Here is a 17,719-nt window from a genome sequence, read left to right as displayed (position 1 = left end):
TTACAGCATGGCAGGAGATCATTCAGTCCTTTGTGTTCTATTTCTTCTGCTCTTATGTCTCCATGCTGTCTCTCTACAAGTGCAACTCAGCAAGTCCCATTCAAAGAACAAAGAACAAAGAACAATACAGCACAGGAACAGGCCCTTCGGCCCTCCAAGCCCGCGCCGCTCCCTGGTCCAAACTAGACCATTCTTTTGTATCCCTCCATTCCCACTCCGTTCATATGGCTTACATGGTATTCCACCACAGCCCATTGTTTCCTCATCAGTTCCCTTTAGAATGTCACAGTTGAATTTGCCTCCACCTGTCTCCCAGGCAGCACATTCCAGATCCTAATCAAAAGATGCTTTTCCTCATGTTGTTCATGGCTCTTTTGCCAAAAAGATTCTGGCTTTATGGAGAAGGCTGAGGATGTTATGCTCATTAAAAATGCTCATTAAAATTGATAGTATTGAGAATAAAAGTAATGTAAATAAACCAGTCTGCTTTCACTGCAGTAAAATGGTGAGATTGTAAAAAAGAATTGTTTGAAACTGTAAACTAAATCAGTGATTTGAATTTTTTATTCATTCATGGGCCAGCATTTATTATCCATCCCTTGTTGCCCTTGAGAAGGTGGTGATGAGCTGCCTTTGTGAATCACTGCAGGCCCATGAATTCTTTGTATTTGCTGAGCTATAATTAATAAAGAGAAATCTCCTACATAATGTTACAGAGAAGGTGATGGCCTAGTGGTATTATCAGTAGACTATGAATCCAGAAACTCAGCTAATGTTCTGGGAACCTGGGTTCAAATCCCGCCATGGTAGGTGGTGGAATTTGAATTTTAAAAAGTCTGGAATTAGGAACGTACTGATGATCATGAAACCACTGTCGATTGTTGGAAAAACCCACCTTGTTCACTAATGCCATCCTTACCCGGTCTGGCCTACATGTGACTCCAGAACCACAGCAATGTGGTTGACTCTCAACTGCCTTTGGGTAACTAGGGACGGGTGATAAATGTTGGCCAGCCAGCGACGCCCATGTTTCACGAATGAATTTAAAAAAAGCCGGCATAATACATCTCTGAAGAGCTCCTACAGGCCTTTAACTACCTATTAATTGGCCGAGTAAGACCCTGAATAGGCCTAAGGCAAGTGGAATGACTGATGCTTTATCCTCCAAATGTAGCATGGAGGGCAAACCTGGGGGTGGGCAATAAGGCAGCAAACTAGCAACCTGTTCCATTTAACTTGCCTCTCCCATGCTCCCTGCAAATTTGTAAGTCTGTCAACAGGGGGCCGTGAAACTCCACCCTGACTGTTAGACATGAAGCACATTGAAAGTGATAATATATTTATTGATTAGCTAGAAGTCCTGTGCGATTCTGACTCACCATTTTCTCTTTCATGGCAGCATCAAACTTTGCCTGTACCTTGTCCAACTCAGCTTGTTTCTCATCCAGTTGGGCTTGGGCAGTTCCTAACTCCTTCATGGCCCGTTGGAAGCGGTTTTCTTGTACGGCCAAATTAGCCTAACACAGGCATTTCAAAAAGGAAAGTCAATCATTTCTATTCTATCAAAAAACCTTTCCAGCAACATAAAATATCTTCTCAATGGCTACAACATCAAAAAAAAATTAGCCTCTAATTAACCTTAGCCGAGCTGCCAAAGTCCCAAAGGGAAAGTTGAAGCAGCTGCCAAAATGGTTTTTGAATTTTTTATATGGCGAGGTGGTGTTCTGAAATCAGGAAATTAATGTCAATGACCAACTGAAATGATTACAGTTTAAAGTAAATATTTATTAAAAATTGTAGAAAACTAAAAGATTACACTTAACCACAAGAATTGTTTCACACAGTAAACAGTACTTTAAAACAGTTAGAATCACAGAGGTTTACAGCAAGGAAACAGGCTCTGCGGCCCAACTTGTCCATGCCGCCCCTTTTTCTTTGTTGAAGTTGTACAAGACATTAGTAAGGCCACCCTATTATAGAAAGGATGTTATTAAATTAGAATGAGTGCAAAAGAGATTTACTAGGATGCCACCAGAACTTGATGAATTGAGTTATAAGGAGAGGCCTTTTTTTCCCTGGAGTGTAGGATGCTTAGGGGTGATCTTATAGAGGTCTATAAAATAATGAGGGACATAAATCAGCGAGATGGTCAACATCTTTTCCCAAAGGGAGGACATAAGCTTAATGTGAGAAAGGAGAGAAACAAAAAGGTCCAGAGGGGCAGTGTTTTCACACATAGGGTGATGAGTGTCTGGAACAAGCTGCCAGAGGTAATTGTAGAGGTGGGTATAATTTTCTCTTTTAAATGCGTAGTGGTCCATTTGTGGCGTATGGTGTGCTGGCCTTTATCAATCGAGGGATTGAGTTTAGGAGTCCGGGGATAATGATGCAGCTATATAAGACCCATGTGTCTATCCATGACCCGTCAGTGGTGGAGGCGAACTCAATAGGGTCTTTTAAGAGACTCCTGGATGAGTACATGGGACTTAATAGGATGGAGGGTTATAGGTAGGCCTAAAAGGTAGGGATATGTTCGGCACAACTTGTGGGGCTGAAGGGCCTGTTTTGTGCTGTAGTTTTTCTATGTTTCTATGTTTCTAAAAAGCATTTAGACAGTTGCAAGGGTAAGATGGTATGGAGGGATATGGGCCAAACGTGAGCAATTGGAACTAGCTTAGTGGTTAAATAAAAAGGACGGCAAGGTCTTGGGCCAAACGGCCTGTTTCCATGCTGCAAATCTCTGTGACTCTATGGGAACGAATTAGAGGGATATGGGCCAAACATGAGCAATTGGGACTAGCTGAGAGAGCACCATGATCGGCGTGGACCGATTGGGATGAAGGGCCTTTTTCCATGCTGTATATTGCTCTCTCTATCCACAAAAGTTAGGACACCCTGATGTGTGTGGATTAATGTAGTTCATAGGATTTTCATAGAGTAAGGGAAACTCTTCCCAATTTCTACAAGTAGGAAGGCAAGTATTTAAGGTGATTTGCAACATAAACCAGACAGTTACATGAGTAAGATGGGTATAGAGTGATTTGGGCCAAATGTGGGCAACTGGGACTCGTTTCGGGGTTCAAAATAAAAAGGACGAAATGGACAAGTTGGTCCTGTAAACCCCGATAAGGAAAAACGTTTTTGTTACAAGTGATTATGATTTTAGAAGTACTGTCTGATAGGGTGATCGATGTTGATTCAGTAACAGCTATCGAAAAGGAATTGGATAAATATTTGAAGGAAAGACAGGTAGGGGAGTGGGGCTAACTGGATTACTCTTCAAAAGAACTGGCACAGACTGATGGACTGCGCTGCTCCATGATTCGTTTATCAATACATTCCCTGATTCTACTATGAGAACAGGCACAAGAGGGATACAGGTTAGTGCTATGGTACTGATTTCTGTCCAATTCTCTGACTTTTACTTCACTATTAAAATTCCGCACCATGAAAAAAATCCCATCAATTCATCGTAATTCTCAACCAGAACCAAGAAAGGCAAGTTCCCCTGTGGCCATACCCCTCCACAACAGGTATACTGAATTGGATACTGTTGTGGCAGATGCTTTACCTGGGACAAGCTGCGATAGCCGGAACTCTGATACTGAGTCTGGTTCTACAGCGCAAAAGGGTGGGAGGAAGAAGAGGAGAGCAGTAGTGATCGGGGACTCAACGGTCAGAGGTACGGACAGGAGGTTCTGTGGTCGGGACAGAGATTCCCGCATGGTTTGTTGCCTGCCAGGTGCCAAGGTCAGCGATGTCTCTCATAGAAATCATAGAAACCCTGCAGTACAGAAGAGGCCATTCGGCCCATCGAGTCAGCACCGACCACAATCCCACCCAGGCTCTACCCCCATATCCCTACATATTTTACCCACTAATCCCTCTAACCTACACATCTCAGGACACTAAGGGACAATTTTAGCATGGCCAATCAACCTAACCCGCACATCTTTGGACTGTGGGAGGAAACCGGAGCACCCGGAGGAAACCCACGCAGACACGAGGAGAATGTGCAAACTCCACACAGACAGTGACCCAAGCCGGGAATCGAACCCAGGTCCCTGGAGCTGTGAAGCAGCAGTGCTAACCACTGTGCTACCGTGCCGCCTCCTAACCACTGTGCTACCGTGCCGCCCCGGGATGTTTCTGATCGCGTCCCAGAAATCCTGAGGTGGAGAGGAGCCAGAGGTCGTGATACATATTGGTATCGCTGACATAGGTAGGAAGAGGGAAGGAGTCATGAAAAGAGAATATGGGGAGTTGGGTAGACAGTTGGGAAGGAGGAACGCAAAGGATTGCTGCCTGTGCCACGGGAAAGTGAGAGCAGGAATGGAGTGAGGTGGAGGATGAATGCGTGGCTGAGGGACTGGAGCAGGGGGCAGGGATTCAGGTTCCTGGATCATTGGGACCTCTTTAGGGGAAGGTGTGACCTGTACAAAAAAGACGGGTGGCACTTGAATCCCAGGGGGACCAATATCCTGGCAGGAAGGTTGGCAAAGGCTACTGGGGAGACTTTAAACTAGAAAGGTTGGGGGGAGGGAATCGTGAGGAGGTGACTAAGAGTGAGGAGGTCAGCCCGCAAATAGAGAAGGATTGTAGACAGTGTAAGAGGGGGAATAGACAGGTGATGGAGAAGGGGAGAGCTCAGACCAAAGGTTTGAGATGTGTCTATTTTAACGCCAGGAGTGTAGTGAATAAAGTGGATGAGCTTAGAGTGTGGATTGATGCTTGGAAGTGTGATGTGGTGGCAATTACGGAGACTTGGGGACAGGGACAGGACTGGATACTTCAGGTGCTGGGTTTCAGATGTTTCAGAAAGGACAGAGAGGGGGGAATGACATGGGAAAGAAGAGTGAGGAGGTCCTAAAGAGTGAGTACAAAGAGCTTGGAAGGAAGTTAAAAAGCAGGACCCCGAGGGTAGTAATCTCAGGATTGCTACCTGAGCCACATGCCAGTGAGGGCAGGAGTAGGATGCTTGGGCGGATGAACACGTGGCTGAGGAACTGGTGCAGGGGGCAGGGTTTCCAATTCTTGGATCATTGGGACCTCTTCTGGGGCAGGTGGGACCTGTACAAGAGAGATGGGTTACACCTAAACTACAAGGGGACCAATATACTTGCAGGGAGATTTGCCAGTGTTATTGGGGAGCGTTTAAACTAGATTTGCAGGGGGATGGGAACCAGAGTGCCAGAGCAGATAGTGGAGCTGGGGTAAAAAGACAGGTTAGTTCAAGCAAAATCACAAATGGAAGGGTAGAGTGTGGTGGAAATAATCTTTTGAGGTGAGTCTATTTCAATGCCAGGAGTGTTGTGGGGAAGGCAGATGAGCTGAAGGCGTGGATAGACACATGGAAATATGACATTATAGCCATTAGTGAAACTTGGCTACAGGAGGGGCAGGGCTGGCAGCTCAATGTTCCAGGGTTCCAATGTTTCAGGCGGGATAGAGGCAGAGGGATAAAAGGTGGGTGGTGGCATTGTTGGTCAGGGAAAATGTTACAGCGGTACTCAGGCAGGATAGATTAGGGAGCTTGTCTACAGAGGCTCTATGGGTGGAGCTGAGAAACAAGAAAGGTATGACCACATTAATGGGGTTGTATTATAGACCACCCAATAGTCAGCGAGAATTGGAGGAGCAAATCAGCGGAGAGATAGCTGACAACTGCAAGAAACACAAAGTTGTGATAGTAGGGGATTTTAATTTTTTACATATAGATTGGGACTCGCATGCTGTTAAAGGTTTAGATGGGGTAGAGTTTGTAAAATGTGTTCAGGAGAATTTTCTACATCAGTAAATAGAGGTGCCAACTAGAGAGGATGCGATATTGGATCTCCTATTGGGAAATGAGTTAGGGCAGGTGATGGATGTGAGTGTGAGGGAACACTTTGGATCCAGTGATCATAATGCCATTCGTTTCAACCTGATCGTGGATAAGGATAGATCTGGTCCTCGGGTTGAAGTTCTGAACTGGAAAAAGGCCAAATTTGATGAAATGAGAAGGGATCTGGGAAGTGTGGATTGGCACAGGCTGTTCTCTTGTAAGGATGTAAATGGAAAGTGGGAGGCCTTCAAAGGAGAAATTTTGAGAGTGCAGAGTTTGTATGTTCCGGTCAGGATTAAAGGCAAAGTAAATAGGAATAAGGAACCTTGGTTCTCGAGGGAGATTGTAACACTGGTTAAGAGGAAGAGAGAGTTGTATGAAATGTACAGGCAGCAAGGGACAGATCAGATGCTCGAGGAGTATAAAAAGTGCAAGAAGCTACTTAAGAGGGAAATCAGGAGGGCTAAAAGAAGACATGAGGTTGCTTTGGCAGACAGAGTGAAGGAAAATCCAAAGAGTTTCTATAGGTATGTTAGGAGCAAAAGGATAGTGAGGGATAAAATTGGTCCTCTTGAAGACCAGAGTGGTAGACTGTGTATGGAACCAAAAGAGATGGGGGAGATACGAAATGGTTTTTTTGCATCCGTATTTACTGAGGAAACGGACATGGAGTCTACGGAAATAGGGCAAACAGGTAGGGAGGTCATGGAACCTTTACAGATTAAAGGGGAGGAGGTGCTCGCTGTCTTGAGGCAAATCAGAGTGGATAAATACCCAGGAATGGACAGGGTATTCCCACGGACCTTGAGGGAAGCTAGTGTTGAACTTGCAGGGGCCCTGGCAGACATATTTAAAATGTCAGTATTCACGGGGGAGGTGCCGGATGATTGGAGGGTGGCTCATGTTGTTCCGTTGTTTAAAAAAGGTTCCAAAAGAAATCCGGGAAATTATAGGCCAGTAAGTTTGACGTCGGTGGTGGGCAAGTTATTGGAAGGTGTGATAAGGGATAGGATCTACAAATATTTGGATAGACAGGGACTTATTAGGGAGAGTCAACATGGCTTTGTGCGTGGTAGGTCATGTTTGACCAATCTATTAGAGTTTTTCGAGGAGGTTACCAGGAAAGTGGATGAAGGGAAGGCGGTGGATGTTGTCTACCTGGATTTCAGCAAGGCCTTTGACAAGGTCCCTCATGGGAGGTTAGTTAGGAAAGTTCAGTCGCTAGGTATACATGGGGAGGTAGTAAATTGGATTAGACACTGGCTCAATGGAAGAACACAGTAAGAAGTTTAACAACACCAGGTTAAAGTCCAACAGGTTTATTTGGTAGCAAAAGCCACACAAGCTTTCGGAGCTGCAAGCCCCTTCTTCAGGTGAGTGGGAATTCTGTTCACAAACAGAGCATATAAAGACACAGACTTAATTTACATGAACAATGGTTGGAATGTGAATACTTACAACTAATCAAGTCTTTAAGTGTTGGGGAGCACTTCAGCGGTCACGGGCATTCGGCCTCTGATATTCGGGTAAGCGTTCTCCAAAGCGGCCTTCGCGACACACGACGGCGCAGAGTCGCTGAGCAGAAACTGATAACCAAGTTCCGCACACACGAGGACGGCCTCAACCGGGATATTGGGTTCATGGCACACTATTTGTAACCCCCACAGAGTTTCACTGGCTGTCTTGTCTGGAGACAATACACATCTTTTTAGCCTGTCTTGATGCTCGCTCCACTCACATTGTTTTGTTTCTTAAAGACTTGATTAGTTGTAAGTATTCGCATTCCAACCATTATTCATGTAAATTAAGTCTGTGTCTTTATATGCTCTGTTTGTGAACAGAATTCCCACTCACCTGAAGAAGGGGCTTGCAGCTCCGAACGCTTGTGTGGCTTTTGCTACCAAATAAACCTGTTGGACTTTAACCTGGTGTTGTTAAACTTCTTACTGTGTTTACTCCAGTCCAACGCCGGCATCTCCACATCAATGGAAGAAGCCAGAGAGTGGTTGTGGAGGATTGCTTCTCTGAGTGGAGGCCTGTGACTCGTGGTGTGCCACAGGGATCGGTGTTGGGTCCATTGTTATTTGTCATCTATATCAATGATCTGGATGATAATGTGGTAAATTGGATCAGCAAGTTTGCTGATGATACAAAGATTGGAGGTGTAGTGGACAGTGAGGAAGGTTTTCAAAGCTTGCGGAGGGATTTGGACCAACTAGAAAAATGGGCTGAAAAATGGCAAATGGAATTTAACGCAGACAAGTGTGAGATATTGCACATTGGAAGGACAAACCAAAGTAGAACGTACAGGGTAAATGGTAGGATTCTGAAGAGTGCAGTTGAACAGAAGGATCTGGGAATACAGGTACAGTATTCCCTAAAAGTGACGTCACAGGTGGATAGGGTCGTAAAGAGTGCCTTTGGTACATTGGCCTTTAGAAATTGGAGTATCGAGTATAAAAGTTGGAGTGTTATGGTAAGGTTATATAAGGCATTGGTGAGGCCGGATTTGGAGTATTGTGTCCAGTTTTGGTCACCTAGTTACAGGAAGGATGTAAATAAGGTTGAAAGAGTGCAGAGAAGGTTCACAAGGATGTTGCCGGGACTTGAGAAGCTGAGTTACAGAGAGAGATTGAATAGGTTGGGACTTTATTCCCTGGAGCGTAGAAGATTGAGGGGAGATTTGATAGAGGTGTATAAGATTTTGATGGGTATAGATAGAGTGAATGCAACCAGGCTTTTTCCGCTGAGGCTAGGGGAGAAAAAAACCAGAGGGCATGGGTTAAGGGTGAAAGGAGAAAAGTTTAAAGGGAATATTAGGGGGGGCTTCTTCACACAGAGAGTGGTGGGAGTGTGGAATGAGCTGCCGGATAAAGTGGTAAATGCGGGGTCACTTTTAACATTTAAGAAAAACTTGGACGGGTTAATGGATGAGAGGGGTGTGGAGGGATACGGTCCAAGTGCAGGTCAATGGGACTGGGCAAAAAATGGTTCGGCACAGACAAGAAGGGCCAAAAGGCCTGTTTCTGAGCTGTAATTTTCTATGGTTCTATGGTTCTAAATAAGGAATTTGCTGAAACTTTTGTTTACAAAAATGTTGGCATTTCTATTTTCATTTAAATTTGTTCAACTATGGAAACATTCAAATAGAACATGCATAATACTGAAATATACTTATGGAGAAAACGGTTTATGTACTTGAATGTGTGAAATGCAGTTGTTTTTAATATTCTTCTTGTTCAGTCTTACCTTTAGAGGCAGCACCTCTTTGTTGATAGCAAAGAAGGAAGCCATAGCTTGAGTCCAGGATAACAAACCCGCAACATTCCCACAGACTTTTTTAGCATTTTCAAATGTGTAATCCTCCATAATGAAATATGGCTGGAGAAGTTCTACTGTTTCTTCATTGATGGTGTCCTTTGGGAACTGCTGCAGGGCCTGGAGAAAGCCGGTGCCACTCAATAACTATAAAAGGAGTGACAAAATTCCCTCGTTATACTTCAGATTAAGTCATTAGTTGACATCAATTGTTTTGAATCATCAACAACATGTTATTAAACTAGAGAGAGTACAGAAAAGAGTGACAAGGATGTTGCCAGGACTCAAGGGACTGAGTTATAGGGAGAGATTGGACAGGTTTGGAGTCTTTGGAGCGTAGGAGACTGAGAGGTGATCTTATAGAGGTGTACAAGACAATAAGAGGCATGGATAGGGTGAATACACTCAGTCTTTTTTCCAGGGTTGGGAAATCGAGAACGAGAGGGCATAGGTTTAAGTTCATAGAACATAGAAGTTAAGGGGGGAAAGAATTAATAGGAACCTGAGGATCAACTTTTTTTCCACAAAGAGTGGTATGTATGTGGAATGAGCTGCTGGAGAAAGTGGTTGAGGCAGGGACATTGACAACATTTAAAAGGCATTTGGACAGAAACATGGATAGAAAAGGTTTAGAGGGACATGGCCCAAATGCAGGCAAATGGGGTTAGCTTAGGTGGGCATTATGGTCGGCATGGACCAGTTTGGGCCAAAGGGCCTATCTCTGTACCATAGATTCTATCAAGTCAGGAGCCATAAATTCCAGTAACACTTTTGGAGCTTTTAAATATTAAAATGAAAACATTTATTAACAATTGAAAAGAAAACTTAAACACACGAAATTACACTTACACAATTAAAATAGTCTCACAAAGCATTTTTCCAAAATATTCTTTCTTGGGTGGCCTCACAAATAAACACCCCTTTTGGCAACAGTCCATAAAGAATAATCCATAAACTTCCAGCAATATTATCACAAGGCACAACCTATTGTTGTTCCAGGGAGGAATTTCCGAGGATGTCTCTCTTTCTTTCCCACTTGAACAAAGAACAAAGAACAATGCAGCACAGGAACAGGCCCTTCGGCCCTCCAAGCCTGCGCCGCTCATGTGCCCAACGAGACCATTCGTTTGTATCCCTCTATTCCCAGTCTGTTCATGTGGCTATCCAGATAAGTCTTAAACAATCCGAGTGTGTCCGCCTCAGTCACCTTGCTTGGCAGTGCTTTCCAGGTCCCCGCCACCCTCTGTGTAAAATACGTCCCCCTGACAACTGTGTTGAACCTTGCCCCCCTCACCTTGAACCCGTGACCCCTTGTGTTCGTCACTTCCGACCTGGGAAAAAGCTTCCTACTGTTCACCCTATCTATGGCCTTCATAATTTTATACACCTCTATTAGGTCGTCCCTCATCCTCCGTCTTTCCAGGGAGAACAACCCCAGTTTACCCAATCTCTCCTCATAGCTAAGACCCTCCATACCAGGCAACATCCTGGTAAACCTTTTCTGTACTCTCTCCAAAGCCTCCACGTCCTTCTGGTAGTGTGGTGACCAGAACTGGATGCAGTATTCCAAATGTGGCCGAACCAACGTTCTATACAGCTGCAACATCATATGCCAACTTTTATATTCTATGCCCCGCCCAATAAAGGCAAGCATGCCATATGCCTTCTTGACCACTCTCTCCACCTGTGCTGCCAACTTTAAGGATCTGTGGACTTGTACTCCCAGGTCCCTCTGTGTGTCTATACTCCTGATGGTTCTGCCATTTATTGTGTAGCTCCCCCTTATATTAGATCTACCGAAATGCATCACTCCGCATTTCTCTGGATTAAATTCCATCTGCCATTTCTCCGCCCAATGTTCCAGCCTATCTATATCCTGCTGTATTTTTTGACAATGTTCATCACTATCCGCAACTCCAGCAATCTTTGTGTCGTCCGCAAACTTACTGATCACACCAGCTACATCTTCCTCCTCCTCCAAATCATTTATATATATTGCAAACAGCAGAGGTCCCAGTACAGAGCCCTGCGGAACACCACTAGTCACAGACCTCCAACTGGAAAAAGACCCCTCCACTGTTACATCGAAACATAGAAACATAGAAAAACTACAGCACAAACAGGCCCTTCGGCTCACAAGTTGTGCCGAACACATCCCTACCTTCTAGAACTACCTATAACCCTCCATCCTATTAAGCTCCATGTACTCATCCAGGAGTCTCTTAAAAGACCCTATTGAGTTCGCCTCCACCACCACTGACGGCAGCCGATTCCACTCGCCCACCACCCTCTGTGTGAAAAACTTACCCCCAGCATCTCCCCTGTACCTACCCCCCAGCACCTTAAACCTATGTCCTCTCGTAGCAGACATTTCCACCCTGGGAAAAAGCCTCTGAGAGTCCACCCGATCTATGCCTCTCAACATCTTATACACCTCTATTAGGTCTCCTCTCATCCTTCGTCTCTTCAAGGAGAAAAGACCGAGCTCCCTCAGCCTATCCTCATAAGGCATGCCACTCAATCCAGGCAACATCCTTGTAAATCTCCTCTGCACCATTTCAATCTTTTCCACATCCTTCCTATAGTGAGGCGACCAGAACTGAGCACAGTACTCCAAGTGGGGTCTGACGAGGGTCTTATATAGCTGCATCATTATCCCCGGACTCCTAAACTCAATCCCTCGATTGATAAAGGCCAGCACACCATACGCCTTCTTAACCACCTCCTCCACCTGCGGGGCTGATTTTAGAGTCCTCTGGACCCGGACCCCAAGGTCCTTCTGATCCTTATCAGTACTAAGAATCTTTCCTTTTATATTGTACTCCTTCATCCCATTTGGCCTGCCAAAATGGACCACTACGCATTTAACTGGTTTGAAGTCCATCTGCCACTTCTCCGCCCAGTCTTGCATACTATCTATGTCCCTCTGTAACTTCTGACATCCCTCCAGACTATCCACAACCCCACCAACCTTCGTGTCGTCGGCAAACTTACCAACCCATCCCTCCGCTTCCTCATCCAGGTCATTTATGAAAATGACATACAGCAAGGGTCCCAGAACAGATCCCTGGGGCACATCACTGGTGACCGACCTCCATTTAGAAAAAGACCCATCTATACCCACTCTCTGTCTCCTTTGGGCAAGCCAGTTCTGGATCCACCGGGCAGCAGCCCCTTGGATCCCATGCCCTCTCACTTTTTCCAGAAGCCTTGCATGGGGGACCTTGTCGAACGCCTTGCTAAAATCCATATAAACCACATCTACTGCCTTCCCTTCGTCAATGTGTTGAGTCACATTTTCAAAGAACTCCACCAGGCTCGTAAGGCACGATCTGCCTTTGACAAAGCCATGCTGAGTATTCTTGAGCATACTAAACTCTTTAAATGCTCATATATCCTGTCCCTCAGGATCTTCTCCATCAGTTCACCAACCACTGAGGTTAGACTCACCGGTCGGTAATTACCTGGGCTATCCCTATTCCCCTTCTTGAAAATAGGAACCACATCCGCAATCCTCCAATCCTCCGGCACCTCTCCCGTCTCCATCAATGACGCAAAGATCATTGCCAGAGGCTCTGCAATCTCCTCCCTCGCCTCCCACAGTAACCTGAGGTACATCCCATCCGGACCCGGCGACTTATCTATCTTGATGCCATTCAAAGATTCCAGCACAACCTCTTTCTTAAAGTCCACATACTCAATCCTTTCAGTCCACCGCACGCCCGCAGTACATCCACCCAGGTCCTTCTCCTCTGTGAAAACCGAGGCAAAATACTCATTGAGCACCTCTGCCATTTCTACTGGTTCCGTACAGACTTTCCCGCCTTCACATTTTATAGGCATACCTATAACCCTCCATCCTATTAAGTCCCATGAACTGATCCAGGAGTCTCTTAAAAGACCCTATTGAGTTCGCCTCCACCACCACTGATGGCAGCCGATTCCACTCGCCCACCACCCTCTGTGTGAAAAACATCCCCCCAACATTTCCCCTGTACCTACCCCCCAGCACTTTAAACCTGTGTCCTCTCGTAGCAGCCATTTCCAAACTGGGAAAAAGCCTCTGAGTGTCCACCCGATCTATGCCTCTCAACATCTTATATACCTCTATTAGGTCTCCTCTCATCCTACGTCTCTCCAAGGAGAAAAGACCGAGCTCCCACAGCCTGTCCTCATAAGGCATGCCACTCAATCCAGGAAACATAGAACATAGAACAGTACAGCACAGAACAGGCCCTTCGGCCCACGATGTTGTGCCGAGCTTTATCTGAAACCAAGATCAAGTTATCCCACTGCCTATCATCCTGGTGTGCTCCATGTGCCTATCCAATAACCGCTTAAATGTTCCTAAAGTGTCTGACTCCACTATCACTGCAGGCAGTCCATTCCACACCCCAACCACTCTCTGTGTAAAGAACCTACCTCTGATATCCTTCCTATATCTCCCACCACGAACCCTGTAGTTATGCCCCCTTGTAATAGCTCCATCCACCCGAGGAAATAGTCTTTGAACGTTCACTCTATCTATCCCCCCCATCATTTTAAAAACCTCTATTAAGTCACCCCTCAGCCTCCTCCGCTCCAGAGAGAACAGCCCTAGCTCCCTCAACCTTTCCTCATAAGACCTACCCTCCAAACCAGGCAGCATCCTGGTAAATCTCCTCTGCACTCTTTCCAGCGCTTCCACATCCTTCTTATAGTGAGGTGACCAGAACTGCACACAATATTCCAAATGTGGTCTCACCAAGGTCCTGTACAGTTGCAGCATAACCCCACGGCTCTTAAACTTCAACCCCCTGTGAATAAAAGCGAACACACTATAGGCCTTCTTCACAGCTCTATCCACTTGAGTGGCAACCTTTAGAGATCTGTGGATATGGACCCCAAGATCTCTCTGTTCCTCCACAGTCTTCAGAACCCTACCTTTGACCCTGTAATCCACATTTAAATTAGTCCGACCAAAATGAATCACCTCACATTTATCAGGGTTAAACTCCAGTTGCTATTTTTCAGCCCAGCTTTGCATCCTATCTATGTCTCTTTGCAGCCTACAACAGCCCTCCACCTCATCCACTACTCCACCAATCTTGGTGTCATCAGCAAATTTACTGATGCACCCTTCAGCCCCCTCCTCTAAGTCATTAATAAAAATCACAAAGAGCAGAGGACCAAGCACTGATCCCTGTGGCACTCCGCTAGAAACATCCTTGTAAATCTCCTCTGCATCCTTTCAATCTTTTCCACATCCTTCCTGTCATGAGGCGACCAGAACTGAGCACAGTACTCCAAGTGGGGTGCAACGACTGTCTTATATAGCTGCATCATTATCCCTGGACTCCTAAACTCAATCCCTCGATTGATAAAGGCCAGCACACCATACGCCTTCTTAACCCCTCCTCCACCTGCAGGGCCGATTTCAGAGTCCTATGGGTCCTTCTGATCCTCTACAGTACTAAGAGTCTTTCCCTTAATATTGTACTCCTTCATCCCATTTGACTTGCCAAAATGGACCACTACGCATTTATCTGGGTTGAAGTCCATCTGCCACTTCTCCGCCCAGTCTTGCATCCCGTTAGTGAAACTTGGCTACAGGAGGGGCAGGACTGGCAGCTCAATGTTCCAGGGTTCCAATGTTTCAGGCGGGATAGAGGCAGAGGGATAAAAGGTGGGGGGGTGGCATTGTTGGTCAGGGAAAATGTTACAGCGGTACTCAGGCAGGATAGATTAGGGAGCTTGTCTACAGAGGTCCTATGGGTGGAGCTGAGAAACAGGAAAGGTATGACCACATTAATGGGGTTGTATTATAGACCACCCAATAGTCAGCGAGAATTGGAGGAGCAAATCTGCAGAGAGATAGCTGACAACTGCAAGAAACACAAAGTTGTGATAGTAGGGGATTTTAATTTTCCACATATAGACTGGGACTCACAAACTGTTAAAGGTTTAGATGGGGTAGAGTTTGTAAAATGTGTTCAGGAGAATTTTCTGCATCAGTATTTAGAGGTGACAACTGGAGAGGATGCGATATTGGGTCTCCTATTGGGAAATGAGTGAGGGCAGGTGATGGATATTAGTGTGAGGGAACACTTTGGATCCAGTGATCATAATGCCATTAGTTTCAAACTGATCATGGATAAGGATAGATCTGGTCCTCGGGTTGAAGTTCTGAACTGGAAAAAGGCCAAATTTAATGAAATGAGAAGGGATCTGGGAAGTGTGGATTGGCACAGGCTGTTCTCTGGTAAGGGTGTGAATGGAAAGTGGGAGGCCTTCAAAGGAGAAATTTTGAGAGTGCAGAGTTTGTATGTTCCTGACAGGATTAAAGGCAAAGTAAATAGGAATAAGGAACCTTGGTTCTCGAGGGAGATTGTAACACTGGTTAAGAGGAAGAGAGAGTTGTATGAAATGTACAGGCAGCAAGGGACAGATCAGATGCTCGAGGAGTATAAAAAGTGCAAGAAGCTACTTAAGAGGGAAATCAGGAGGGCTAAAAGAAGACATGAGGTTGCTTTGGCAGACAGAGTGAAGGAAAATCCAAAGAGTTTCTATCGGTATGTTAGGAGCAAAAGGATAGTGAGGGATAAAATTGGTCCTCTTGAAGACCAGAGTGGTAGACTGTGTATGGAACCAAAAGAGATGGGGGAGATACGAAATGGTTTTTTTGCATCCGTATTTACTGAGGAAACGGACATGGAGTCTACGGAAATAGGGCAAACAGGTAGGGAGGTCATGGAACCTTTACAGATTAAAGGGGAGGAGGTGCTCGCTGTCTTGAGGCAAATCAGAGTGGATAAATCCCCAGGAATGGACAGGGTATTCCCACGGACCTTGAGGGAAGCTAGTGTTGAACTTGCAGGGGTCCTGGCAGACATATTTAAAATGTCAGTATTCACGGGGGAGGTGCCGGATGATTGGAGGGTGGCTCATGTTGTTCCGTTGTTTAAAAAAGGTTCCAAAAGAAATCCGGGAAATTATAGGCCAGTAAGTTTGACGTCGGTGGTGGGCAAGTTATTGGAAGGTGTGATAAGGGATAGGATCTACAAATATTTGGATAGACAGGGACTTATTAGGGAGAGTCAACATGGCTTTGTGCATGGTAGGTCATGTTTGACCAATCTATTAGAGTTTTTCGAGGAGGTTACCAGGAAAGTGGATGAAGGGAAGGCGGTGGATGTTGTCTACCTGGATTTCAGCAAGGCCTTTGACAAGGTCCCTCATGGGAGGTTAGTGAGGAAGGTTCAGTCGCTGGGGATACATGGGGAGGTAGTAAATTGGATTAGACACTGGCTCAATGGAAGAAGCCAGAGAGTGGTTGTGGAGGATTGCTTCTCTGAGTGGAAGCCTGTGACTCGTGGTGTGCCGCAGGGATCGATGTTGGGTCCATTGTTGTTTGTCATCTATATCAATGATCTGGATGATAATGTGGTAAATTGGATCAGCAAGTTTGCTGATGATACAAAGATTGGAGGTGTAGTGGACAGTGAGGAAGGTTTTCAAAGCTTGCAGAGGGATTTGGACCAACTAGAAAAATGGGCTGAAAAATGGCAAATGGAGATATTGCACATTGGAAGGACAAACCAAAGTAGAACGTACAGGGTAAATGGTAGGACTCTGAAGAGTGCAGTTGAACAGAGGGATCTGGGAATACAAGTACAGAATTCCCTAAAGGTGACGTCACAGGTGGATAGGGTCGGAAAGAGTGCCTTTGGTACATTGGCCTTTAGGAATCGGAGAATCGAGTATAAAAGTTGGAGTGTTATGGTAAGGTTATATAAGGCATTGGTGAGGCCGAATTTGGAGTATTGTGTCCAGTTCTGGTCACCTAGTTACAGGAAGGATGTAAATAAGGTTGAAAGAGTGCAGAGAAGGTTCACAAGGATGTTGCCGGGACTTGAGAAGCTGAGTTACAGAGAGAGATTGAATAAGAACATAAGAAATAGGACCAGGAGTAGGCCATCTATCCCCTCGAGCCTGCCCCGCCATTCAATAAGATCATGGCTGATCTGACGTGGATCAGTACCACTTACCCGCCTGATCCCCATAACCCTTAATTCCCTTACCGATCAGGAATCCATACATCCGCGCTTTAAACATATTTAGCGAGGCAGCCTCCACCACCTCAGTGGGCAGAGAATTCCAGAGATTCACCACCCTCTGGGAGAAGAAGTTCCTCCTCAACTCTGTCTTAAACCGACCCCCCTTTATTTTGAGGCTGTGTCCTCTAGTTTTAACTTCCTTACTAAGTGGAAAGAATCTCTCCGCCTCCACCCTATCCAGCCCCCGCATTATCTTATAAGTCTCCATAAGATCCCCCCTCATCCTTCTAAACTCCAACGAGTACAAACCCAATCTCCTCAGCCTCTCCTCATAATCCAAACCCCTCATCTCCAGTATCAACCTGGTGAACCTTCTCTGCACTCCCTCCAATGCCAATATATCCTTCCTCATATAAGGGGACCAATACTGCACACAGTATTCCAGCTGCGGCCTCACCAATGCCCTGTACAGGTGCATCAAGACATCCCTGCTTTTATATTCTATCCCCCTCGCGATATAGGCCAACATCCCATTTGCCTT

The 17,719-nt window shown here is 45.5% G+C and overlaps 1 protein-coding gene across 1 annotated transcript in view; it reads right to left on the bottom strand.

The window, feature by feature from the left end:
* The window catches only part of LOC144493944 (dynein axonemal heavy chain 8-like), a 1,661,706-nt gene that overhangs the window by 310,051 nt on the left and 1,333,936 nt on the right, over positions 1-17,719 (bottom strand). Inside the window, exons 75-76 of the mRNA XM_078213521.1 lie at positions 9,074-9,289; positions 1,380-1,517 (exon numbers count right to left, since the gene is read on the bottom strand). Coding sequence (XP_078069647.1) covers positions 1,380-1,517; positions 9,074-9,289 — 354 coding nt within the window. The remainder of the gene's footprint in view (positions 1-1,379; positions 1,518-9,073; positions 9,290-17,719) is intronic.

The sequence above is a fragment of the Mustelus asterias genome, chromosome 5, assembly GCF_964213995.1.
Source record: "Mustelus asterias chromosome 5, sMusAst1.hap1.1, whole genome shotgun sequence".
Lineage (NCBI taxonomy): Eukaryota > Metazoa > Chordata > Chondrichthyes > Carcharhiniformes > Triakidae > Mustelus > Mustelus asterias.
Note: the sequence above shows the minus strand (reverse complement) of the source record. Positions and strands in the feature narration are given on the sequence as shown.